The 26,146-nt window shown below is 43.3% G+C and overlaps 1 protein-coding gene across 3 annotated transcripts; it reads right to left on the bottom strand.

Annotated features, from left to right (window-relative positions):
* Positions 1-1,382: 1,382 nt before the first annotated feature.
* LOC118397095 (ubiquitin conjugation factor E4 A-like) lies at positions 1,383-23,114 on the bottom strand. Of its 3 annotated transcripts, XM_035791564.2 has the most exons (21): positions 22,980-23,114; positions 22,196-22,308; positions 21,086-21,257; positions 20,594-20,764; positions 19,628-19,740; positions 19,161-19,313; positions 18,224-18,383; positions 17,467-17,669; positions 17,069-17,260; positions 11,115-11,448; positions 10,844-10,970; positions 10,013-10,320; positions 8,595-8,727; positions 6,431-6,621; positions 6,226-6,326; positions 5,960-6,073; positions 5,172-5,346; positions 3,537-3,717; positions 3,092-3,239; positions 2,840-2,997; positions 1,383-2,585 (listed from the first exon to the last, which is right to left on the bottom strand). In XM_035791564.2, the coding sequence occupies exons 3-21, from the start codon at positions 21,213-21,215 to the stop codon at positions 2,450-2,452; spliced, it is 3,228 nt and encodes a 1,075-aa protein (XP_035647457.1). In that variant the 5' UTR covers positions 21,216-21,257; positions 22,196-22,308; positions 22,980-23,114; the 3' UTR covers positions 1,383-2,449. The 3 variants fall into 3 exon arrangements, 2 of the variants coding, with proteins under 2 accessions (XP_035647457.1, XP_035647456.1); XM_035791563.2 differs by lacking the exon at positions 22,196-22,308 and having other exon boundaries at positions 22,980-23,104; XR_004828341.2 differs by lacking the exons at positions 1,383-2,585; positions 3,537-3,717; positions 22,196-22,308 and having other exon boundaries at positions 2,849-2,997; positions 22,980-23,104.
* Positions 23,115-26,146: the final 3,032 nt, after the last annotated feature.

Consider the following 26,146-nt stretch of genomic DNA (forward strand, 5'->3'; position numbering starts at 1 on the left):
ACTGGCCACCCCACATATGCTCTCTCTAATTCTCTCTTTCTTTCTCTCTCTCGGAGGACCTGAGCCCTAGAACCATGCCCCAGGACTACCTGACGTGATGACTCCTTGCTGTCCCCAGTCCACCTGACCGTGCTGCTGCTCCAGTTTCAACTGTTCTGCCTTATTATTATTCGACCATGCTGGTCATTTATGATCATTTGAACATTTTGGCCATGTTCTGTTATAATCTCCACCCGGCACAGTCAGAAGAGGACTGGCCACCCCACATATCCTGGTTCCTCTCTAGGTTTCTTCCTAGGTTTTGGCCTTTCTAGGGAGTTTTTCCTAGCCACCGTGCTTCTACACCTGCATTGCTTGCTGTTTGGGGTTTTAAGCTGGGTTTCTGTACAGCACTTTGAGATATCAGCTGATGTACGAAGGGCTATATAAATAAATTTGATGCTCAATGGGTGACATGTCTGGTGAGTATATGCAGGCCATGGAAGAACTGGGGCATTTTCAGCTTCCAGGAATTGTGTACAGATCCTTGTGAAATGGGGCAGTGCACTAAACGTGATGGCGGCGAATTAATGGCACACCGGTGAGCCTCAGAATCTCCTCACGGTATCTCTGTGCATTCAAATTGTCATTGATAAAATGCAATTGTGTTAATCGTCCATAGTTTACGCCATTCCATACCATTACCTCACCGCCACCATGGGGCACTCTGTTCACAACGTTTGTTATCAGCAAACCCACTCGTATGCTCAGCACAGTTGAAACTGGGATTAATCCGCGAAGAGCACGCTTCTCCAGCGTGCCAGTGGCCATCAAAGGTGAGCCTACTGAAGTCAGTTACGATGCCAAACTGCAGTCAGGTCAAGACCCTGGAGAGGACGACAAGCACGCAGATGAGCATCCCTGAGATGGTTTCTGACAGTTTGTGCAGAAATTCTTCGGTTGTGCAAACCCACAGTTTCATCAGCTGTCCGGGTATCTGGTCTCAGACCATTCCCCAGGTGAAGAAGCCGGATGTGGAGGTCCTGGGCTGGCGCGGTTACTCGTGGTCTGCGGCTGTGAGGCCGGTTGGACATACTGCCAAATTCTCTAAAACTACGTTGGAGGCAGAGAATTGAACATTCAAAAGGAGAAATGCTCACTAACAGGGATGTACACAAATTTGTGCTCATTAAAACATGGGACGAACACTTTGCATGTTGTGTTTATATTTCTGTTCAGCGTAATTGGATAGTGTTGGTTGGTAAAAACTTTGTTCAGTTCCTAATACACCATACAATTAGCATTATGTTAATTATGTTAACTTTAGTACTTAATGCATGAGTATTGGAAATAAAGTTATTGTCTGTTATTAGGCTACTGGAAGAAGTAATGCAAAAGATTGATACTGTAACACATCAAAGCTTTATTTATTAGTCATACTGTACATTCAAAATACATTGACAGTTAAAATATTGCATTATAATTTCACTCTGGTAATCATCAAGTTAGTAGATACACCACATACAAATGCATGCTATCAATTGGGCATTCTCTCACACGTGTTCTACTAATTTCTTCGGCAAATCACACTTTACATTGCATTAAGTCTCAAATTCCAAACAAGAGCAACTGGCACAAGTTACAAACTGCTTTGTAAATAACCAATAGCAAGTGACAATAGCAAACTCCTACATTGTCTATACCATCTCTTGTGTAGGATTTAAGACATATCCGTTGACAGCGCATTTGATACCATAAATGCAACAAAGACAATATAATAACTTGAAAAATGTCTGGTCGATGAAATTAAAGCAAAGCTGGTGGTTTTAGGCACCGATTCTTTAAATTAAGATTGGTTAGCCCACATTTTATTACATGGGTATTATATGCTTGCATAAGACATTATTTCAATTGTAAATGCTAAATAACGTTAGATAATGTTGTTTAGGTTCGTAGTGCATATTGACCTTAGGGTTACGATAGAGACACGGGGCAATTAATAAGACACATGACATTTTCTTGTTCAGTATACTTTGCCTACTTTCAAAATATAAAAAACATTTGGCAGAGCTGATATTAATTTAGGAATTCCTAAACGACTATTGTCCAGTTAGACCAGTGGTTCTGACCAGACTGCAACCACTAATGGTAAACAGCATATTCTCTGAAGCAGGGGGCAACATTCTAAAACCACCATAGGGCACATGAATGTAGCAGTGTAACTCGGTTTTCAATTGCACCACTACCTGCTCTCTTGACAGTTTTTGAGACATGGGTTCTTCCATTGACCAGTGAGGGTATTTGAGTGATGTGCGCTGCATGAGAGGGAGAAACCAAAGTCTCACGTGGTTTGAAGTCCGAAGCTTGAAGGCAAGCACACATGGATGAGTCATAGTGGAGCATACTACTGCCGGTAAGGAGGTGAGGGAAGGTATGGTACAATCATAGTTTGTTTGAGAAGATCCCAGGGCTAGCCACTAGGGCCCATCTGCAGCCGCTCCTGCTTATGCTGGGCCAGCCACTGTAAGATCTGTTGCTTCAGCTCCTCGTTGGGCCGGATCTGATCCATTGTGAGTGGACTGCGGTTGAACGGGTCTGTCTGATCACTGTAGGGAAATTAAAATTGATACTCAATATCGTACAAAAAAAACGTGATCTCGGGCCGTATGTTTCAAGCCGCTCAAAGTAAGACTGCTGATTTAGGACCAGTTTTGCCTTTTAGATAACAATGAATAAGACTACACGGACAGGGGGGGGACCTGATCCTAAATCAGCACTCCTATTCTGAGATGCTTGATGCATGCAGTCCCTGGAATAAACCAGCAGCACGTAGACATGCTACTCCTAAGGGATCACTCACCTGAGTAAATGCCGTGCTATGGTCGAGCGATCAACCGTGACATTGGAGGAGGGGAGCAGTACAGGGTCGAGCATCAGTGTGGACATAATGGGGTCCAGGAAGTCGTCTGGGGCGTCCGCGTACGTTTCCTCATCCTGCAGCTGTCGGTCTGCATGAGACTAAGACAGGAGACAGGCAGAAGTTATTCATTTAGGGTTATGGTATGGAGAGGGCATAGTGGTACAGTGTAAGGTGATTTTATACAGATCTAACCTTTATTTTGTCAGCAAGGAGACCGAAACCAACAATAACTTCTCCGGGCTTGTTGATCTTCTTCAGGACTCGGACAGTCTGAGAGAAGAGCGTGGGAGAGTAGGAGCGCCCGTCTTTTGGGACAGTGGCACAGAAATTCTCTTCATCACTGCCGAAGAGAAAACAGACATTGTTAGAGTCACTAGAAACCAAATAGCCACCTTATATGCCACACATGGATTCAAATTGTACTTTAAAAAAAAAAGGTGGAACTAATTTAGCTATGCTTGCCTGGCACAATTGAACCATCCAAAACATGCAAACACCACCCACCTGGCACTCCAGGCAAACGCTCAAAATATTTGATCGGCTGAAGAAGTACAGATGGAAAAAGCAAGGGAATTTCAACCCAAAACAACTTCTGGGCCTTGTATTAGCCTTGAAATACTGCCTTTTTTAAACATACCCCAGGTTAAGGTAGATGGTGCAGATATCGGAGACCAGTTGTTGAGGCTTGAAGTCAAACTCGCTGAAGTCTTTTACCTTCAGGGCGCCCATCTTGGGGCCAACCAGGTGCTGCAGGAAGTGGTTGAGCATGGAGATGATCCTCTCGGCCATGAAAGGGTGCACAAAAATACACTTGATCTCTGGGATATCATGGAGAGGGAGAAGCGAGTAGGAGTTTCAATATATTCATATAAACAGAGTGTACAAAACACCTGCTCTTTCCATGACAGATCGACCAGGTGAATCCAGGTGAAAGCTATGATCCCTTATTGATGCCACTTGTTAAATCCACTTCAATTAGTGTAGAAGAAGGGGAGGAGATCGGTTAAATAAGTATTTTTAACCCTTGAGACAAGGATTGTGAATGTGTGCCATTCAGAGGGTGAATGGGCAAGACAAAATATTTAAATGCCTTTGAACGGGGTATGGTAGTAGGTGCCAGACACACCAATTTGAGTGTCAAGAACTGCAACGCTGAGCCTCCCAGGTGGCGCAGTGGTCTAAGGCACTGCATCGCAGTGCTAGCTGTGCCACCAGAGATTCTGGGTTCGAGCCACCAGAGATTCTGGGTTCCAGCGGGCTGCGACCGGAAGGCCCATGGGACGGCGCACAATTCGCCCAGCATCATCTGGGTTAGGGAGGGTTTGGCCGGCAGGGAAATCCTTGTCTCATCGCGCACTAGCCACTCCTGTGGCGGGCCGGGCGCAGTGCACGCTGACCAGTGTTTCCTCCGACACATTGGTGCGGCTGGCTTCCGGGTTGGATGGACATTGTGTCAAGAAGCAGTGCAGCTTGGTTGGGTTGTGTTTCGGAGGACACATGTAGTAGAGGTTGGTGAGGTGAGGACGACTCATCGTAATGGTCGGAATGGAATGGCATAAAACGTATAGAAACCATGTGCTTAATACCATTCGTTGATTCCCTTCCAGGCATTACAATGAGCCGGTTTAAAGTGTCATCAGCTGAGATGGATATAACATAAGTCAATGATAGTAATGTCCTTTTCATAAAACGAAGGCTCTTGACCTTCGCCTCTCCCGAGTCCGTACGGGAGTTGCAGCGATGAGACAATTGGAAACCACGAAATTGGGGAGAAAAAAGGGGTAAAAAATATAAATAAATTTAAAAGAACTGCAACTCTGCTGGGTTTTTCACGCTCAACAATTTTCCATGTGTATCAACAATGGTCCACCACCCAAAGGACATCAAACCAACTTGACACAACTGTGGGAAGAATTGGAGTCAACATGGGCCAGCATCCCTGTGGAACGCGTTAGACACCTTGTAGAGTCCATGCCCTGACAAATTGAGGCTGTTCTGAGGGCAAAAGGGGGTGTAACTCAATATGAGAAAGGTGTTCCTAATGTTTTGTATCCTCAGTGTACAACACAGTGCCATCAAATATAAAGTATTGCCATTTACCTTAAACAGGGCAAACTCTTAATTCTGCTCAATGAATTGGACAATGATGTCTAAAAAATTATGTTTTTTTTAAATACACAAACACCCATAGTTTGTGTAGCTCTAGGTCGAGACGCATGTCCAAGACATTATCCACTCATTGTTTTCCATTCATCCTCCCTCTCCAACTAACCCGATGTGAGGAAAGCCAGTGTGCCGATGGTCTCGTTGGACATGATGTTATGGAAGCGTGCCAGCTGTCCCAACATATGCAAACTGGACTCCTTCTCCCTGAGGGCATCAGGAGCTAGGCCCTCCCACTCGCCATGGTCCTTCTCCAGTTGCAGAAGCTTAATCTTGCTCAGGTACTACCACAGAAAAGGACCAGATCAGAGGGAAGTAGTGAGAAAATCGGACCGAGTTTAAAACGTAGGATCTTCGGATAAACCAGGGAATACACAACTAGATTCAGCTGAGGGCCAATTTCTTCTTCAGCGGATGGTCATAATAATAAATCATTTGTAGACTGCAAATTGACTGCAAGAAGCCCAAACAGACATATTTTATTTAAACATAATCATTTCAAACCTTGCTTACATTTGTACACAATCACATATACATTAACTCTCTATTGTGTGTGAGAATACTTTGGAACAGATTTCCAAAATGAAAACCAATTGGAGCTGATTTGCAGATGTTTTTACAGTCTTTTAGGTCCCCCAAAAAATGAATAAAAAGATAGATCAGTAGAGGCTGGTGAGGTGAGGACGATTCGTAGTAATGGTCGGAATGGAATGGTATAAAACGTACAGAAACCGTGTGCTTAGTACCATTCGTTGATTCCATTCCAGGCATTACAATGAGCCCGTCCGCCGATTTAAAGTGTCATCAGCCACTACTGAGACGGATATAAGTCAACACAAGTCAACGCTAGGAATGCCCTTTTCCTAAAACGAGCAAGAAACGCTGACAGTTTCTCACCTGTATAGCTTCGTCGAGTAGGAAGATGGCGTCGTTCATCAGGAGATTCAGATACCGCAGGAAGAGTGGAGGATTCATGGCCTCGAGGTTCTCGGATGCATAAACAGCAAGACTCTGAAGTGAACAACACTCCACATAAGAATTGTGGGGCATTTATGGTGCAGAACTGAAAAGCAATAGCCATGTGTTTTCTGCGGTCTTCAATAAGGACTACTCTAAATGTGGTACCATCTAAATAACTGTGAAAAAACGGGAAACGAGCTTGCCTTAATGCTCTCTCTGTAGCTCTCCTTCCCCCACATGAACTTGAGGATGGGATACATAGGTCTCCTGTAGTTGAACTTCTGTTCAAACTGGTGAGGGTCACCTGAGGAGAAAAGTCAATAACATACAAGTCACATGCATGCACTTGAGCTTCATTACAAAGGTTTTAATTCTAACGCACACAAGACACACACACACTAAACCCACCAGTGAACTCAATGTCCACAAACACAGCAATGAGTGCCTCAGCCAGGTGAGGTGCATGGGGGTAGGAGCAGAAGACCCTTTGACGCTGGAACATGATTGGCTGGGCTGTGCCAGCCGTCGCCGGTTCCATGTGGGGCATCACCGCCTCCAGCACCTCTGCCAGCTTCGCCCGCAAATGAGGGTTCTTCATCCTGGGTACATGGGTAAAGAGTAACACAATTAGGAACATCGATGAGTCCGAATGGTAGACGCATTTACCCCTTAGGAATATCACATCCAGAAGAGTGACTGTTATAACAGCCAATGGCGATCCACAATTGAGATGTACAATACCCTGAGGACTGTTTACTACCGTTCAAATGTTTTGGGTCACTTAGAAATGTCCTTGCAAAATGAATATGAAATATAGTCAAGATGTTGACAAGGTTATAAATAATAATTTTTTATTGAAATAATAATATTGTCCTTCAAACATTGCTTTCGTCAAAGAATCCTCCATTTGCAGCAATTACAGTCTTGCAGACCTTTGGCATTCTAGTTGTCAATTTGTTGAGGTAATCTGAAGAGGTTTCAGCCCATGCTTCCTGAAGCACCTCCCACAAGTTGGATTGGCTTCTTACGTACTATACGGTCAAGCTGCTCCCACAACAGCTCAATAGGGTTGAGATGTTACTGTGCTGGCCACTCCATTATAGACAGAATACCAGCTGCGTCTTCCCTAAATAATTAATGCATAGTTTGGAGCTGTGCTTTGGGTCATTGTCCTGTTGTATGTGGAAATTGGCTCCAATTAAGCGCCGTCCACAGGGTATGGCATGGCGTTGCAAAATGGAGTGATAGCTTTCCTTCAAGATCCCTTTTTACCCTGTACAAATCTCCCACTTTACCACCACCAAAGCAGCCCAGACCATCAAATAGCCTCCACCATGCTTGACAGATGGCGTCAAGCACTGCTCTAGCATCTTTTCATTTCATCTCATCTCATAAATGTTCTTCTTTGTGATTCGTACACCTCAAACTTAGATTTGTCTGTCCATAACCCTTTTTCCAATCTTCCTCTGTCCAGGGTCTGTTCTTTTGCCCATCTTAACATTTTATTTTTATTGGCCAGTCTGAGATGTGGTCCTTCTGTAGCTCAGTTGGTAGAGCATGGCGCTTGTAACGCCAGGGTAGTGGGTTCGATTCCCGGGACCACCCATACGTAGAATGTATGCACACATGACTGTAAGTCGCTTTGGATAAAAGCGTCTGCTAAATGGCATATATTATTATATTATATATTATGTGGCTTTTTCTTTGCAACTCTGCCTAGAAGGCCAGCATCCCGGAGTCGCCACTTCACTGTTGACATTTAGACTGGTGTTTTGCGGGTACTATTTAATGAAGCTGCCAGTTGAGGACTTGTGAGGCATCTGTTTCTCAAACTAGACACTCTAATGTACTTGTCCTCTTGCTCAGTTGTGCACCGGGGCCACCCACTCTTTCTATTCTGGTTAGAGCCAGTTTGCGCTGTTCTGTGAAAGGAGTAGTACACAGTGTTGTACGAGTTCTTCAGTTTCTTAGCAATTTCTTGCATGGAATAGCCTTCATTTCTCAGAACAAGAACAGACTGACGAGTTCCAGAAAAAAGTTTTGTTTCTGGCCATTTTGAACCTGTAATCGAACCCACAAATGCTGATGCTCCAGACACTCAACTAGTCTAAAGATGGACAGTTTTATTGCTTCTTTAATCAGAACAACAGTTTTCAGCTGTGCTAACATAATTGCAAAAGGATTTTCTAATGATCAGTCAGCCTTTTAAAATTATAAACTTGGATTAGCTAACACAACGTGCCATTGGAACACAGGAGTGATGGTTGCAGATAATGGGCCTCTGTACGCCTATGTAGATATTCCATTAAAAAATCTGCCGTTTCCATCTACAATAATCATTTACAACATTAACAATGTCTACACTATATTTCTGATCAATTTAATGTTATTTTAAACGGACCAAAAATGAGCTTTACTTTCAACAAAAAAAAACAAGGAAATGTATAAATGACCCCAAAGTTTTGAAAAGTAGCGTATGTACCAGGATACATGAATATTATGCACAAACATTTGGCCTGGTACTGTGTGTGCGCACGGGTGAACTCAATGCCTCCCCCTCTCTTCCCCCTACCTCTCCACGTTTCCCATGAACACAGTGATGAAGTTGAGGACCTGCTCCAAGCTGTCGGCAGAAGACTCCAGGACCTCGTCGGCGAAGCGGCGGAGGAAGACAAAGAAATCTCCCAAGTTCTCCGCAAAGAACTCTGCAGACGTACAAGAATCCTTTTGATAACCAACCCCTCTTAGTAGTCGTAATAAACTCTCTCCCAGAGGCGGCTGGTGGGAGGGGCTACATGAGGACGGGCTCTTTTTAAAATGGCTGGAATGGAGTCAAACACGTTGTTTCCGTGTGTTTGGTGTTTCCATTAATTCCATTCCAGCAATAACAATGAGCCCGTCCTCCTATAGTTACTCCCGCCAGCCTCCTCTGCTCTCTACTTGTGTTATTCTCTCACAACTCTTCTATAGCCCTGTCATTGGGCAAATTATTATTCTTTTTGCTGTTATTTAGCACAGTGGTTCCCAACCTTTAATGAACCGTGGCACATTTTGATGGGATAAAACAATTTTGTGCCACACCTAAAATGGCCCTATTAATTAATTTAGTGGTAACGACCCCCATCTTATCTGATCTTTAATCATCTATTTTCCGTGACAAACATTCTTTTATAGATTAAATGGGGATTATTTGAACTGTTTTTTTTTATAGTACCTTACTCATGATGACTCATTTGTGTGTACCCCTTTAAGAGGGTCCCGCAATCTGCACAGGGGGGAAAAAAAAAATACTGTAGGTCTTGAAGTTTTGAAAGGTTTGAGCTCGAGACGAGCGGTTTTCTGCATTGTAAAGGTGCAACCACAGCCACAAAGCCACGTTCCGTTTGTTTCTATGGCAGAGGCTGTGGTACAGCTAAGACTTGCCTGTGGTAATGGTTCTCACAGGCGAAGTTAAATGATACAAAATGACTTTGCTGGTGATGCCGGACCCTCAAAAAAGATACGAATGTAACAGCCTGAGCGAACTGGACTTGAAACAACGGATACAGATAAAACCATGTGCCATTCAATGTATTATCTGAGCGGCACTGGTGCTCCCACTCACACAGGTCATGTTTATAAGTGAGTGTTCCAACACAATGATCAAGATTAGGAAGCCATTTACAGCACACCTGGTTGAAAACCACTGATTTAGCACCTCCATTGTACGCACTGACTGCAGGTCAGCATAAGAGCATCTGTCAAATGACTGAAAACGTGATGTCAAGGTTGATGGCGCAACACTGAAAGGAAAGTTGGAGTTGTTGATGGCCTTTTCTGCTCATGGGGCGATTGGTCTAAGGAAGTAAGTAAACAAGCCAGGTTGACGGAAAGCTTCACCTGCAATGACTGTGATACTTGGTTGTCTTTCCTACCTTAGTTAAATACTCTGACTAAGTCGCAAAAAAAAAAAAAAGTCAAAATGACGAAGCGGTAGAGAGGGGTAACTACCTGGCATGTGACAGAGCAGGCTGTTGTGTAGCGGCGGCAGGGGGAAGGAGAGCTGGGCGTGCTCGGGCCCCTGGTTGCTGAGGCCCAGTTGAACCAGGAGTGTGGCGCTGGACGCCTGCAGGTTGAGGCAGCACTGCAGCATGCCCGGCTGGGTGGCTGCTGCCTTGGTCGACAGGTAGACCGTCATGAGGCGCTCGAACTGCTCGCGGAGCTGCTCCGCCGCCGGGCCGCCCGTGAGCTGGGCCTCCCGCCACGTACCCTGCAGCCGGTGGAGCGACTGGTTCATCTTCACCATCTGCTCGTGGAGTCTAGGGAGAAGCAAGAAGACACAATACAACTTTCTTAACCATATGTCACAGGGAACAATTGAAATTTGTCAAGGTCCAGTTCACAACGTTAGATACAGTACATATTGCTCAGCTGTTATGAAGGAGAACACTGAGATGTTATCACAAGTCTAGTCCAAGGGCCAGATCGAGCCTTCTCCTGGACTTAAACCCATGCTAAATGGAGAACCACCACTGAGAGGTTTTTTGTGTGTCAAGGAACAAGGCTTAATCTAGGTCAGACAAACAGCACCAAATGCATTGTGTACTAACATGGTAAATAGAACTGTCTTCATGCACAAACCCAAAACCAAGTAATATACTAATGTTCATCATATGGATACAGCATTGCTAGGTCTGGGGTGTATTCAGTGAGGCGATATGTTCACAAATTTGCAGATAGAAATGTACCGAATAGACCGGACATGAATCCCTATTCTACAATCATATCGAGCCTATCATTTTAATTATATCTAAATGCTCTGTAACGTTGCCAGTTAGTTACCTGTGGAAGCCCAGGTGAAGGGTCATCTGGGTGAGGATGAGGTTCTCAGTGAGGAGGCTGTACGACTGGGCGTACTCCACCGACTGCTGGGGGGGAAGTGGGACGAGACACGTCTCTTTGTCCAGACCTAATGATCAATGAGAAAATGAGGACAAGTTCATATTCACTAACATAAAATAGAGAATCAGCTATGTAAAAAGGAGATCCAATTATCCATACCCACGTGCACGCATATGCAAGAGGGCACATACAAACGTGCACACACACAGACCTCTGGCATGCACGTTGCGGTTGCGCCGCTCCTCCTCGCTGAGCTCCTTGAGGGCGCAGTAGGTGGGGTTGAAGGTGAGCAGCTTGGGCGAGCGCGGCCGGCAGAAGGGCTGGCACAGCTTGAGCAGCGCGGCGCCCAGGTTGAGGAAGAAGGCGTCTGAGGCATACATCTGGAAGAAGATGTCGGGCATCTGGTTGGCCCAGATCTTGGTGCGCCCAGCGTTGGCCTGCAGGCAGCCGCCCAGCCAGGAGAGCAGCAGGTGACGCGTCTCACCCGACTGCTGCAGCAGGTTCTTCAGGAGCTGGTGCAGCTTGTCATGGAACTGGCCCATGAACTGGGACGAAAGGAGGACAGGATATGTCAATCAGTAGACGGGAGCAGAGTATGTGAGCGGAGTTGAGCGGTCTGAAATCCGGCTCGTCACTCGCCGGTACTCCAAGTCTTTTCCAACCGCTCCGCTAAAAACGTCTCTGAGCTCACAGAAAGAAAACTGCTGATCCGGATTCGCTACATTTATTAAAATCCCTATATTATTTCAAGGCTACAGCCTACAAAGAAATAAATTGTGAAGCACTTGCGAGTGCGACACAAATGCTGATTGGGACATAAAGCACTCAGCCGTTAAAAAACATTTTGTCGTATTAAACCATAAGTCTATAAATTGCATATATAGGCTGTGACTTACTTATAATTAAATACAAATTAAACAACAACAAAAATGCCTTCGATACACACAGTGCCAGTCAAAAGTTTGTACACACCTACTCATTCAAGGGTTTCTCTTTATTTGGACTATTTTCTAGGTGTGCCTTGTTAAAAAGTTCATTTGTGGAATTTCTTTCCTTCTTAACGCGTTTCAGCCAATCAGTTGTGTTGTGACAAGGAAGGGGGGGGGGTAATACAGAAGATGGCCCTATTTGGTAAAAGACCAAGTCCATATTATGGCAAGAACAGCTCAAATAAGCAAAGAGAAAGGACAGTCCATCATTACTTTAAGACATGAAGGTCAGTCAATCTGTAAAATTGTGCAGTCGCAAAAACCATTAAGCTCTATAATAAAACTGTCTCATGAGGACCGCCACAGGAAAGGAAGACTCAGTTACCTCTGTGGCAGAGTAAAATTTCATTAGAGTTAATAGCCTCAGAAATTGCAGCCCAAATAAATGCTTCACGGAGTTCAAGTTACAGACACATCTCAACATCAACTGTTCAGAGGAGACTGTGTGAATCAGGCCTTCATGGTCGAGGTGCTGTAAAGAAACCACCACTAAAGGATACCAATAATAATAAGAAACTAGCTTGGGCAAAGAAACACGAGCAATGGACATCAGACCGTTGGAAATCTGTGCTTTGGTCCGATGAGTCCAAATTCGAGATGTTTGGTTGCAACAACCATGTCTTTGTGAGACGCAGAGTAAGTGAACAGATTATCTCTGTATGTGTGGTTCACCCCGTGAAGCTTGGAGGTGGTGGTGTGATGGTGCATTGCTGGTGACACTGTCTGATTTATTTAGAACTTTTTAGAACTTTTTTGGTTACCAACTGGCAGGTGTCTTCACTGACATTTTGCATACCACCCAAACAGATCCACAGATGATGCAATCTCTATTGCACTCCACACTGCCCTTTCCCACCTGGACAAAAGGAAAACTTATGTGAGAATGCTATTAATTGACTACAGCTCAGCGTTCAACACCATAGTACCCTCAAAGCTCATCACTAAGCTAAGGATCCTGGGACTAAACACCTCCCTCTGCAACTGGGTCCTGGACTTCCTGACGGGCCGCCTCCAGGTGTTGAGGGTAGGTAGCAACACATATGCCACGCTGATCCTCAACACTGGAGCTCCCCAGGGGTGCATGCTCAGTCCCCTCTTGTACTCTATGTTCACCCACGACTGCATGGCCAGGCACGAGTCTAACACCATCATTAAGTTTGCAGACGATACAACAGTGGTAGGCCTGATCACCGACAACGACGAGACATCCTATAGGGTGGGAGGTCAGAGACCTGGCTGGGTGGTGCCAGAACAACAACCTATCCCGCAACGTAACCAAGACTAAGGAGATGATTGTAGACTACAGGAAAAGGAGGACCGAGCATGCCCCCATTCTCATCGTAGGGGCTGTAGTGGAGCAGGTTGAGAACTTCAAGTTCCTTGGTGTCCACATCACCAACAACCTAACATGGTCTAAGCACACCAAGACAGTCGTGAAGAGTGCACGACAAAGCCTATTCCCCCTCAGGAAACTAAAATGATTTGGCATGGGTCCCGAGATCCTCAAAAGTTTCTATAGCTGCAACATCGAGAGCATCCTAACTGGTTGCATCACTGCCTGGTACGGCAATTGCTCTGCCTCTGATCGCAAGGCACTACAGAGGGTAGTGCGTACGGTCCATTACATCACTGGGGCTAAGCTGCATGCCATCCAGGACCTCTACACCAGGCGGTGTCAGAGGAAGGCCCTAAAAATTGTCAAAGACCCCAGCCACCCCAGTCATAGACTGTTCTCTCCACTACTGCATGGCAAGCGGTACCGGAGTGCCAAGTCTAGAACAAAAAGGCTTCTCAACAGTTTTTACCCCCAAGCCATAAGACTCCTGAACAGGTAATCAAATGGCTACCCGGACTATTTGCAATGTGTGTTCCCCCAACCCGCTTTCACGCTGCTGCTACTCTCTGTTTATCATATATGCATAGTCACTTTAACAATATCTAAATGTACTTACTACTTCAATCAGCCTGACTAACCGGTGTCTGTATGTAGATTCTGTCTCTCACAGTTGAAGTGTACCTATGATAACAATTTGACCTCTACATGCTTTGTAAGTAGGAAAACCTGCAAAATCGGCAGTGTATCAAATACTTGTTCTACCCACTGTATCACCAGTTGTACATTTACCGTTAATTCCTATAATCTCTAATCTACAATGTGTTACTTTGGTTAGTAATTTATTTTAATGCATTCAATATTATTCTAGTCTTCCTGTTCTTATTGTAAGAGTGGACACATTGTTTGCAGAGTGCACAACCTATGCTACGCTTGTGAGAAACAAGTTTTGGTTTATTTAATTCCATTTACGAGGCTCCCTGGCCTGCACGCAAATGTAAGCATATAAATGTGCACATTAAGGATCTGATAGTATTTCTGATTGGCTTAACGCACCACCACTAACGACCTGTGGAGCTTCTCAAAGTAATGTTTTCTTCACCTCAAACGGCGTTCCCACAAAGTCTGTTTTTACATTCGAGAGTTCTAATAGTTCCTCAATGTATTTGAAAAATCTTTCCTGCTCTCTCCCTTTCAATGACCACTAAGCATGAAAAGGAAAATCGAATGCTCTGATCCATTGGAACCGTCATACAATAGGCTTCTTATCCGTGCTCGACTTGGACTGAAATCGGTTCCGGTACTCATTTTGGGTGCGTGTACTGTTTAAATTTAGGTGCAGGAGCTCCACAATACTTTGAAGCTAATATTCTGTAAGACTAACAGGGTTTGAGTTGCCGGTACTCAGCTCCAGTGAGCTCCTGCCCAAGTCAAGCATTGCTTCTTATCCCTTGTGAAAATAGCCTACAGCTGTGTATTCGCTAGCACAGTCTAAGCCGGACCTAATGTTCAGGTTCCTTGCAGACAGGCCATGTGTAGCCAATGTGATTTATAGGATATTTAATTTTTAATCTGGATATTTTCTACCTGCAGGCTGTTGGATTTATGTAGGTTATTTTTTTTACATAGATTGCAATGGCTATAGAAGTTACTTTTTAGGTTTGCATCATTTTCATTTAGATTGAGATCATTTTGATTACCCACATGACAATGAATTTGAGATATGAAGACGTTATAAATTACATTCAACTGTTTCATGAACATTTGCATATGAAAACCATACCTGGCACGCAGATTGGTAGAAATTGTAAGATAAATTGGCATTCCACATGAGAAAGGTTGCCGACTCCTTGTGTAGCCTATTACTGGCAAAGCCAGCAGGAGCGGGAGGAGAATAGCTGGGTCAGGTTAAGTTATCTCTGGCGCCCTCGAGGCATCAAACTGTAAGCTTAAAGCATTAGACAAGCTCAATGCACATATTTGATTTGGTTAAAACACATAGGATGTGCTCAATTAATTGGTCGAAAGAACAGACGACTTTCGGTCGATCAAGATCTGTCAGGCACAGCCTTAATAAGGTAGGCCTAAAGGTTTTTAAGCAAAATAACCCAATAAAAACAGAAAGCTCCTTGAAAGTAGGAATATGTTAGGCCTATTTGACCAAAATAAATTATGGCCTATTGCATAGATAATAGAACAAAGAAGAACATTTCAGAGATCAGATTTTTACTTTATAAATACTTCGCTACAATGACACACTTAGTTACCTACCCACCTCGTTCCTTTATTTTAGCATGTGCACGTAGTAAGTACACCATCATGATTCTTTAGTTGTGGACACTACATTACTGCACTCCCTCTCTTGCTCTTCGTCCTCATCTTTGTAAGTCACCTTGATTTAGCACCTGTGTGTTTTATCAGTTCCTTTATGAAAATATTTAGCAAACTCCATGACAGTAGCTTAAGCAAGGGGCTATAGCAGCACCCAATAAGACTACAAATGCATGCTGGGTCGGGCATGCCCCGAGCTCGTGAAGTGAGTGCTACTGAAGCTCTCTCTACTGGAACGAAATTGGAGTGGGTAAGACGGCCGATGCTCCAGCCTTTGGGAATCTCGCGCCGTTCTCCAGTGAAATTAGGCACACTCCGCTCCTCGCTCCGCTCCACTCACATACTCTGGCACGGGAGGTGATCACTTAACAACACTGTAACCTACACTTGTTGTTCTACTGGTGTGTTTATATAGATCTTGTGGTGAACTCTCTGGACAAAGCCCCATGTTATGTTGTCAGTGGATCATTTCGGCACGACAGTTCTTGTTTAATTCAGATTTGAAAAAAATACCCCTGAATGCTATGATACCCTGTTATTGTCTGAAACCTATTGAAGCGATATTTAAAACAGGGGTGCTCAAACTTTTGGGCTTGGTGGGCTATGTTCATAAGGTTAATAACTTGAATGTGTTTCAAACGACTTAAAGATGCACTATGCAGAAATCCCTCCACCAGTTCGCCTAATTTCAGTTTATGTGACAAAACAAGCAAGTATAGTGTAGCGAATCATTGTACCATCTACACCGCTGCGGAATATATTTTCCATAACCAAAAATACTATATTTTCAGCTGGTGTACAAAACCAAAAGACACAAAAATGAAATTTAAGACTGGACGCATAGAAATAGAGCCCATAGAACAAATCTACTGCTTCTTAGAGTCGCTTTCAACGAGAATGACATATCTATTCATATCATATCTACGAGAATGACATATCATTCTATGTGAATTTTGTTGGCTACCCCAAAAAGTTACATATTGCAGCTTTAAATATGGTGACGGTATTGGAAAGTTCAGGAAAACCTCAGGGAAACTCATCAGGCATTAGTGCCTCTAGCCTTTTGGGGGGGAACAAAACATTTTAGTGCCTGCCTTCTTGGCAGTGGATAATTGCATAATTATTATGCATTGTTAAAGTAAAATCTTCAGCAATTCTTTACATTTTGGCATGCGGTGTAGAGAAAATGTTGCTGTTTTAAAACTAATTTACATGCAATTCTAGAAATTCTGCCATGGGGTAGAGAAAATTTTATAATATCCTGCAATTCTACACATTTTGCTATAAGGTGAACAATTGTTTTTGCAGTTTTAAAGCAAATGTCCTGCTATTCTACACATTGTGTAGCTTAGACTAAGCTAGTTTCTGACCATTGGCAGTAAGCTAGATGTAGGCCTAAGTGGGGTTTTGGAGATACAGAAGAAGACGATAAGGTTAGGGGTCCGTCCCAAATAACATTCAATTCCCTATATATAGTGCACTACTTTTGACCAAAGACTCTAGTGCCCTTACCTGGTGTATGTTGGACTCCTGCACCTTCATTTCTTGTGGACTGGAGCGTGAGGGGTTGAGGAAGAAGCTATGACCCTCCACCACCCCCGGGGTCTTCAGCAGACAAGAGATACTCAACACAGTGCCAAGGAGGGTCTTCTGATACTGAAGCCCATTGTTGGGATCTTTGGGTTGGATGTGCTCCACCAATACCTGGAGGAAGACAATTTGAAGTATATTATATTAGCAAAGAGTAAACTACTTTTGAGATCAAGGTTGTCCATCTCAGACATATGAATGCAGTTGTTGTACAAATAATAATAAATCTTGTTATGAATAGTATAGAATATAATCAAGTAATAATCATGGTTGTAGAAAACAGTCCAGAGGAATGATGACGATGCATTACGGCCCCTGACCGTAGCGATGTCTTTTTGGCGGCTGAAGTAGAGGAGCAGATCCAGGTAGGAGAAAAGCAGCAGCTGGCAGAGATCCAAGTCTTTCACACGGCCTTGGAGGATATCGAGCACGGGCCCGATCACCTCGCTGAAGGTGCGCACCTCCTGGTCAGCCAACAGGCCAGCGATCACCTCCTCCACGAACTCCACCACCTCGTCCAGCTCTGCGACGCACAACAGAAAGCACACTTAATGTCAGGGTTTTTCTTGGCTCAAAAAGGGGATTAGGTATAGAGAAAAATAAAAACAGTTTCATAGCCCTGTATAGTGCAGAAAAGATGCTGTACTTTACAGAACCAAACGTGTACAGGATTTTTCCTGGCTCAAAAAAGGGCTTAGGTATATAGCAGAAAAAAATAACATGTATATATAGCCTACACAGTTCAGTAAAGTATATTCTCTGTATTGTACAGGCATCTTTCCCACCCTTTTCCTGACACAAACCACACATAATATCATCAGGACCTTATATGACAACACACTGCAAAGTGAGGCTATTATGCACTAATAAATACAGATAGACAAGTTCAAACCAGTCTAAACCAGTTCTTTCATCAGCGGGTGCAGACTAGACTAAGTTACAGCACATCCTGTCTTGGGAGGCCTCAACAGTTGATACCTGAGCAGCAAACACCACTTTCTTTGGCTACTGAGATGGAACAGAACCGGAATCCTCAGACAGTCAGGGGGTGGGGCTTTAATAATTGAATGGACTCACGGGCTCCGCCGACTCCCTCTAGCAGCAAATCCAGTAGCTGCTCGTACACGTTCTGGCTGATGTAGATCTCGGGGGTGAGCAGGACCGTGCGCGTGTTGGACACCGCCAGGTTCTTACAGCGCACCGCGTACGACAGCAGCTTCTCCGGTACCTTGGTGACCTGAGGGTGTGTAATGTCAGGAGGGAGCAGGGAGGTTAAGAATTTGTCACATCATTGTCAGCAATGGAGCACAAACTAAACATGCTTTATTTAGCCTTTATGCAGATCGAAATGATCTAGAAATAAACAGCAGATTTAACCTTTAGACAGGTCATTCATTATGTTCAGTAAGACTATTTACCATGTCACACTATTTCGCTTTACATTGTCCCATGCAGCACAGTTTAAACACAGTGTACAAAACATTAGGAACACCCTCAGAACAGCCTTAATTTGACGGGGCATGGACTCTACAAGGTGTCGAAAGCGTTCCACAGGGATGCTGGTCCATGTTGACTCCAATGCGTCCCATAGTTGTGTCAAGTTAGTTTGATGTCCTTTGGGTGACAGAGCATTCTTGATATACATGGGAAACCCCAGCAGCGTTGCAGTTCTTGACACACAACCGGTGCGCCTGGCACTACCATTCACCCTCTGAATGACACGCATACACAATCAATTGTCTCAAGGCTTAAAAATCTTTCTTTAACCTGTCTCCCCTTCATCTACACTGATTGAAGTTGATTTAACAAGTGGCATCAATAAGGGATCACAGATTTCACCTGGATTCACCTGGCAAGTCACAGAAAGAGCAGGTGTTCCTAATGTTTTGTACAGTCCGTGTTTGCCTTTTAAGATTGTCCTACACAGCACACTTCTCCTGACTGAATTATGGCTGGGAATTCGTGGAGAAAGAAATTAGGAATGAGAATGAGTGCTGTGATATGTGACCCCCACCTCTTCCTTGGCTCTCTGGTAGCAGGCGTAGAGGAACGGTATGGCGCACTTGTCCCCAGCGTCTCGGTCGGCAGAGAGATTCACAGCATTACACGACGTCATGTAGATGAGGTGGTTTCCTGGCTCCAGCATCAATAATCTGTTGAAGAGTCCCTGATATAAAAAATAACAAATATTTTTTTAAACTTAGCCAACATTCTGTACTATGAACTTCATGTACTTACTTACTGATCGCTGCTCCTTGTGGAGCATATGGTCTTGATGAACTTTGTTCACTATGCATTTTTCACTATTCCATCTTCTTAGAGTAGACAATGCACTTAATAGGCCTAGTCCCCTGACACAAGCCAGTGAGGAAATCGGTATGGGAAGACACAGTACTGTACATGTGGATCTTATGGCATCGAGGTCAACTGAGCTGACCAACAGTTCGCCACCACCATTACCAATGTCCAGTCCTATTGTACCTGCTCGATGTTGTCCATGTCCAGCCAGTCTTGACCGTCCATCTCAGCGGCCATTTCCACCAGGAACACACAGCGTGGAGGAATCCCATTGCCTCCTCTCAGACTGGGGTCACCTGAAGTCAAACAATAGTTCATGTTTTACTTTTCACTTAGAGCAAACAGGGTCATTCATGACTCATTCCAGCATCTAGTTTATGAGTATTGAGCTGGGGTGAGTCATTTACTGTTTACTGGATGGCCCTGAAATGGAATCCTAAAAGAGGCCAGCGGTCCAGCAGCACCAAAGAGCACGAACAGATTAGATTAGATGTAGACTAGAAATGGACAGACAGGGGCTCCGTCATCATGGCACTTTCATGCCAGTCAGTGAGGGATGATGAGCGGGAAAGAGGAGGCGGCGGACGGTAATCTGGGACCTGTAGACCCCCTTGATGACACAGCCTCTGAGTCAGCCAGTTGGCTGATGCCAAGCCAATCACTCTCTGTCTAATCTAGTACACACAGTGACAGCGTCAAGAAAAGACCACCAGGAAGGATGGTTGTACTGAATTCCCATGAGTCGAAGAAGGAGTTGAAGACAGATGTAAGTCACACATTGACCATGCCCCCAATACAGCACCTCAGATCAATCAACAGAAAACAGAGGGAAATAAAGAAGGCAGTCGGAATGGGGGCCTGGTTATTAAAACAAGGGGATGTTGATGGGTGATTAATCAAGCCATCGCTTGTGTATGGGCACACAAAGGGTTGCCTGGGAAACAGACTGATTTGCTTTAGTTCATACCACTACAGTACATCATATAGACCCAGCCAGGCAACATTAAGTGTTGTTTACATGACAACAAGATTCAGTGAACTAGAAGGGACAAGTGGCATCACGCTGCCACTCCAATGGAAAAGGTGTCCTAAATGAAGAAACGCAGTGTAAACGCGCTAATACGCTCCAATCTAACTTCCTGCACTCACTGTTGTCCAAGGTGATGAGGAAGATCCTCTGGATCATGTGGTTGATGTTGAGCTGTTCGCACAGCTCCTGCCGCGACAGGAAGGAGCGGCTGATCTCGGCCACCGAGTCGTCATTGTCCTCGATGCTGTCTGAGTTCTCCGACTCGGACTGACTTCCCTCCGAGTCCTCCGCTGCAATACAAGATAAGCCAGCAAATATAAGAAACCGTATGAGGTCATTGTCGAACGTCAAGCCAGTGAGCGTGCTGCACCATATCAGTGATGTTTAAGTTATACAGACAGGCTATAGCCTATACAAGTAACACAGTGAACCATTAGAGCAGGAGTGGCCATGTGGTTTGCAGGCCTTCATTCCAACCCAGCACTAAAACACCACCAATTCAGCTAATCAAGGTCCTGCCATGCAGCCGATTAGTCAGGTCATGTGTGCTAGAGCTGGGCTGGAGCAAAAGCCTGCATGCCCTGTAACTCCTCCTTGGGAGGGTAACTCACATGTTGGTTCGCCATGGTGAAAAGGTGGTTTCTGGCCCGATGCAAACTGCTTGGCGTCGGCGAGGGAGCTGAAAAGGGCAGCGAAGGGGTTGCGGGAGATGTTTTGGTTGTTGTTGCCCTGGTCAGTCATCTCACTGGACCATAGACTCCATCAACAGGTGCTGGCACCAGCCTGGACAGAGAGGTACACTGTGGTATGGAACACTGGACTAGGTGAGTTCAAACAAATCTATAGAAGTTGTTTCAAGTGTGTCAGACTCTGAAATCACAAACCTGTTTGCTAACGATCCACTCCTTATATGCTACTCTGTGTCAAGTAGTGCCAAGGAGTGGAATGATAACTCAAACAGACTGGTACCTCGAGGCTAAACCCAGACGGTATGGATTTTCATTCAGGCCAGAGGAATAACAGAAACCCAATGTTCATTTGTGAACCACAGACTGACTGGTTAGCTTATTGACAGGGCTCCACAGTGCTACCATTTTTGGGGGCATAAGATGCCAAATATTTTGCTGTGCTACCTGGAATTTTGGTAGCACCAGTGCCCCAAGAAAAAAAAAGATACAAAATCCCCCAGGTAATAAGTGTTGTATTGAATTCTTTGCTGTCCCTCTGCCCACAGCCTCAGTAGCATGCAAACGTGGTGGCACGGAAAGAAAGAAAAAGGGAGAACTTCTTTAGGAGATGAGCTTCAAAAGCAGCTAGGAATCATATAGGCTCAATCTTAAAAATGTTTTGTTTAAAAAACAATGTGTGCTCCTAAACCCTGTATTTTAACATATAAAATGTATTATATAAACCCATTGATTCTTGAAAAGTATAACATAATGCCCCATGAGCTTAGTTCAACTGTCTTACCCCATCTGAAGCCAAAATATAGCTTGTTTTTCCAATGTCTGTAAACAGAGTAAATGTAAACAACCTCTGTATAGCCTCAAAACATGGTTAAAACTACAAGGCTGATATCTAGTCTGTCCTTGCAGCCATAGCTCTGTCTATACATTTGAGTGTGGTTATATTTCTCCAGGCCCATCCCTCAACCTTTGATGGAAACTGTGGCGGGGACCATTCTTTCTTATTGTTTCAACTGCTGATTGCTGGTGTAATACCTCAAATATTTTTCATTCTGCTCCTAGATATCGTTGTGTGCTCCTACATTTTTCAAAATGTAGAGCACGTGTCACAGTAGAGTCCTGATTGAATGCCGAGGTTTACTGTTTGACTGAAATAAGGCAGAAGAGCACATGTGTTACAGTACAGAGTCCTGAATCAATGCGGATGTTTACTGTTTGACTGAAATAAGGCAGCGTCGACAGACTGCCAACAGATGGACATCTTCCATCTTTACACTTTGATTTTGCATAATGTAAGTACATTATCATCATCGTCATTATGATGATGCGTAGGAAAGGGTCTGTCAACGTCAAGTGGTGGTAGCCTGGACACTTGTAACATGCTAGTTAGTCACATAGCTGGTTAGATTGCAAACTAGCTAGCTAGTACCTGGCTAGCTAATTGACGAGCTGTCAAGTGATGTAACTATATCACAACAAACGAATAAAGTGATGTGTTATTTGAAGGAAGGGCACATAGCTAGCTAGCCACTTTTCTTTCGATAACTCGAATCAATTGCATAATGACTCAATAAGCAAGCTGATAATGTAGCTCGCTAGTCGTCAGTGAATCACCGGTTCCGCTCAAGTAGCTCGCTAGCTAGCAGTCGCCGTATTTAGCTGGCAAGCTAGTTAACTTTAGGCTAGCAGATGGACTGCACATGATCCAGGTAAGTTGTTAAGCCCGCTGTACTTTGTCAGTTACGGGGCAAAACTTGACTCTTTTGACAGATGTCAAACAAAAAAAAGCAGATATTCAAATATCGGAATATTGTCATACCTGAAACAACAGCAGATAACGTGTCAATTAGCTAGAAAAGCTTTCTTTCCTCTGCTTTGGTTCTCGCACCGCTGTGAAGCAGGCAAGAATAACTAAGTACGTCCGGGTCACGGATCGCTTTAATTCTTCGCAATAAATGTCCCGTCCTGTATAATTTGTCAATTCATGATAAGAACGCAAATGATGGAAAATGTGCACAACTATCGATATATTATATACTAGTTATCATACAAAGAATAATATAAAGTATTTCTATAAGATATGTCATTTATTTGTTCAAGCCTAAATGGTCAATGTTTTTTGTGTGTGTACTCCTATCATTCATTGCACCACACAAACTTATCTGTAAATTGTGTCACAGTAACAATCTACTCATGAACACTTACAGTTTCCAAATCCAGAGTTAACTCCCAGAGGAGTGTTGCTGCTCATTTGGTGGCCCTTATAGAGTGGCCCATCAACTTTAATCCAATCATTTTTTTGTGCTTTTGTACTTGTCTTTTGTATCAGATTCTACTAATCAGTTTATAAGTAGAAACATATTTGGTAGAACTGGGATTAAACAAAGGCTTGCACACTTTGTGGTTCCTTAAGAGCAGGTTGGAAAGGCTGGAAAACAGACTGAACCAGATTTTCCTCTATGTTTTTGCCTGTGCTTAATTCCATTCAGTTTTCTTTTTTTTATCCTGAAAAACTCCTTAGTCCTTAACGATTACAAGCCTACCCATAAGACCATGCAGCCACCCCTATGCTTTAAAAATATGAAGAGTGGTACTCAGTAATGTGTTGTATTGGATTTGCCCCAAACATAATTGCTTTGACACATTTTATTTCAGAATTACTTTAGGACCTTGTTGCAAACAGGATGCATGTTTTGGAATATATTTATTCTGTATAGGCTTCCTTCTTTTTACTCTGTCGATTAGTTTAGTATTGTGGAGTAACTACAATGTTGTTGACTCTGTAACTGTTTAAAAGTCATCATTGGCCTCTTGGTGAAATCTCTGAGCGGTTTCCTTCTTCTCCGGCAACTGTGTTAGGAAAAACGGTATTGGTATTTTATTAGGATCTCCATTAGCTGTTGTGAAAGCAGCAACTACTCTTCCTGGGGTCCACACAAAACATGAAACATGACATAATATATAACATTAATAGATGTTAAAGAACAAGTCATGGACAGAACTACATCAATTATATTTGTAGTGACTGGGTTTATTGATACACCATCCAAAGTGTAATTAATAACTTCACCATGCTCAAAGGGATATTCAATGTCTGCATCAGTAGGTGCCCTTCTTTGCGAGGTATTGAAAAACCTCCCTGGACTTTGTGGTTGAATCTGTGTTTGCAATTCACTGCTCGACTGAGGGACCTTGCAGATAATTGTATGTGTGGAGTACAGAGATGAGGTAGTCATTCAAAAATCATGTTAAACACTTTTATTGCACAGAGAATGAATCCATGCAATATGTGACTTGTTAAGCACATTTTTACTCCTGAACTTATTTCGGCTTGCCATAACAAAGGGATGGAATACTTATTGACTGATGACATTTCAGCTTTTAATTTTTAATTAATATGTAAAAAATAAACATAATTCCACTTTTACATAATGGGGTATTGTGTGTTGGACAGTGATCAATTTTAAATTCAGGCTGTAACACAACAAAATGTCAAAGGGTGTCAATACTTTATGAAGGCACTGATTGTTCGATAGGAAATATGTCCGCAAAATTAGCAGCATCACTGCTGGGGGTGTAAAGTCTGGATTTGGAAACTAAAAGTGCATCTGATTAGAGAGCACCATTATTGCTTAATTTAATACCTTTTTTGGCAGAGCTGAGAATTTTTTTTTTTGCTCCCGCAACAGGCATCTATATCGGTCAACTAATACGAGTGATGGCCCAGAGCACTACTTTTGTGAAAACATTATAATTTTGTATATATATTTGTTTTATTAATATTTTTTATTATTCTGATTTTCAAGGGGTACTGCAGCTGATGACCTACACACAATACCCCATAATGTCAAAGTGGAATTATTATTATTATTATTATAATCATTATAGATTTTTACAAATGAATAAAAAATGAAGAGCTGAAATGTCTTGAATCAATAAGTATGCAGTCCGATTGTTATAACAAGCCTAAATAAGTTCAGGAGTAAAAGTTTGCTTAATAAGTCGCATATTAATTTGTAGGGGCACACTCTGTGCAATAATATTGTTTAACATTATTTTTGAATGACCACCCCACACATACAATTTTCTGTAAGTTCCCTCAGTCGAGCAGTGAATTTCCAACACAGATTCAACAAGGGAGGTTTTCCAATGCCTCGAACAGAAGGGCACCTATTGGTAGAATGGTAAAAAATAAAGCAGACATTGAATATCCCTTTGAGCATGGTGAGGTTATTAATTACACTTTGGACAGTGTTTCAATACACCAAGTCACTACAAAGATCATTTATGTAGTTCTGTCCTTGATCTGTTGTCTATTAATGTTCTAGATTATATCATGTTTCATGTTTTGTGCGGATCTCAGGAAGAGTAGCTGCTGCTTTCACAACAGCTAATGGAGATCCTAATAAAATACCAATACCGTTCTACCTAACACAGTTGCCGGAGAGGAAAGGAACCACTCAGGGATTTCACCAAGAGGCCAATGGTGACTTTAAAACAGTTACAGAGTTGAATGGCTGTGATAGGAGAAATCTGAAGATGGATCAACAACATTGTAGTTACTCCACAATACTAAACTAATCAACAGAGTGAAAAGAAGGAAGCCTATACAAAACAGATATATTCCAAAATATGCATCTGGTTTGCAACAAGGTACTAAATTAATACTGACAAAAAAATTGGCAAAGCAATTCACTTCTTGTCCTGAATATGATGTGTTGTATTGTATTTGCCCTAAACATATTACTGAGTACCAGTCTCCATATTTTCAAGCATAGTGGTGGCTGCATCATGTTATGGGTATCCTTGTAATCATTAAGAACTGGGGAGGTTTTCAGGATAAAAAAATAAGCGGAATGGAGCTAAGCACAGGCATAAACCTAGAGGAAAACCTGGTTCAATCCACTTTCCTGTAAGGCATCTAGGTGTATCAGGAAAGGAGGAGTCAGGCGCAGGACACAGAGATGAGTAATTCACGTAACTTGA

The sequence above is a fragment of the Oncorhynchus keta genome, chromosome 18, assembly GCF_023373465.1.
Source record: "Oncorhynchus keta strain PuntledgeMale-10-30-2019 chromosome 18, Oket_V2, whole genome shotgun sequence".
Taxonomy (NCBI): Eukaryota; Metazoa; Chordata; class Actinopteri; order Salmoniformes; family Salmonidae; genus Oncorhynchus; species Oncorhynchus keta.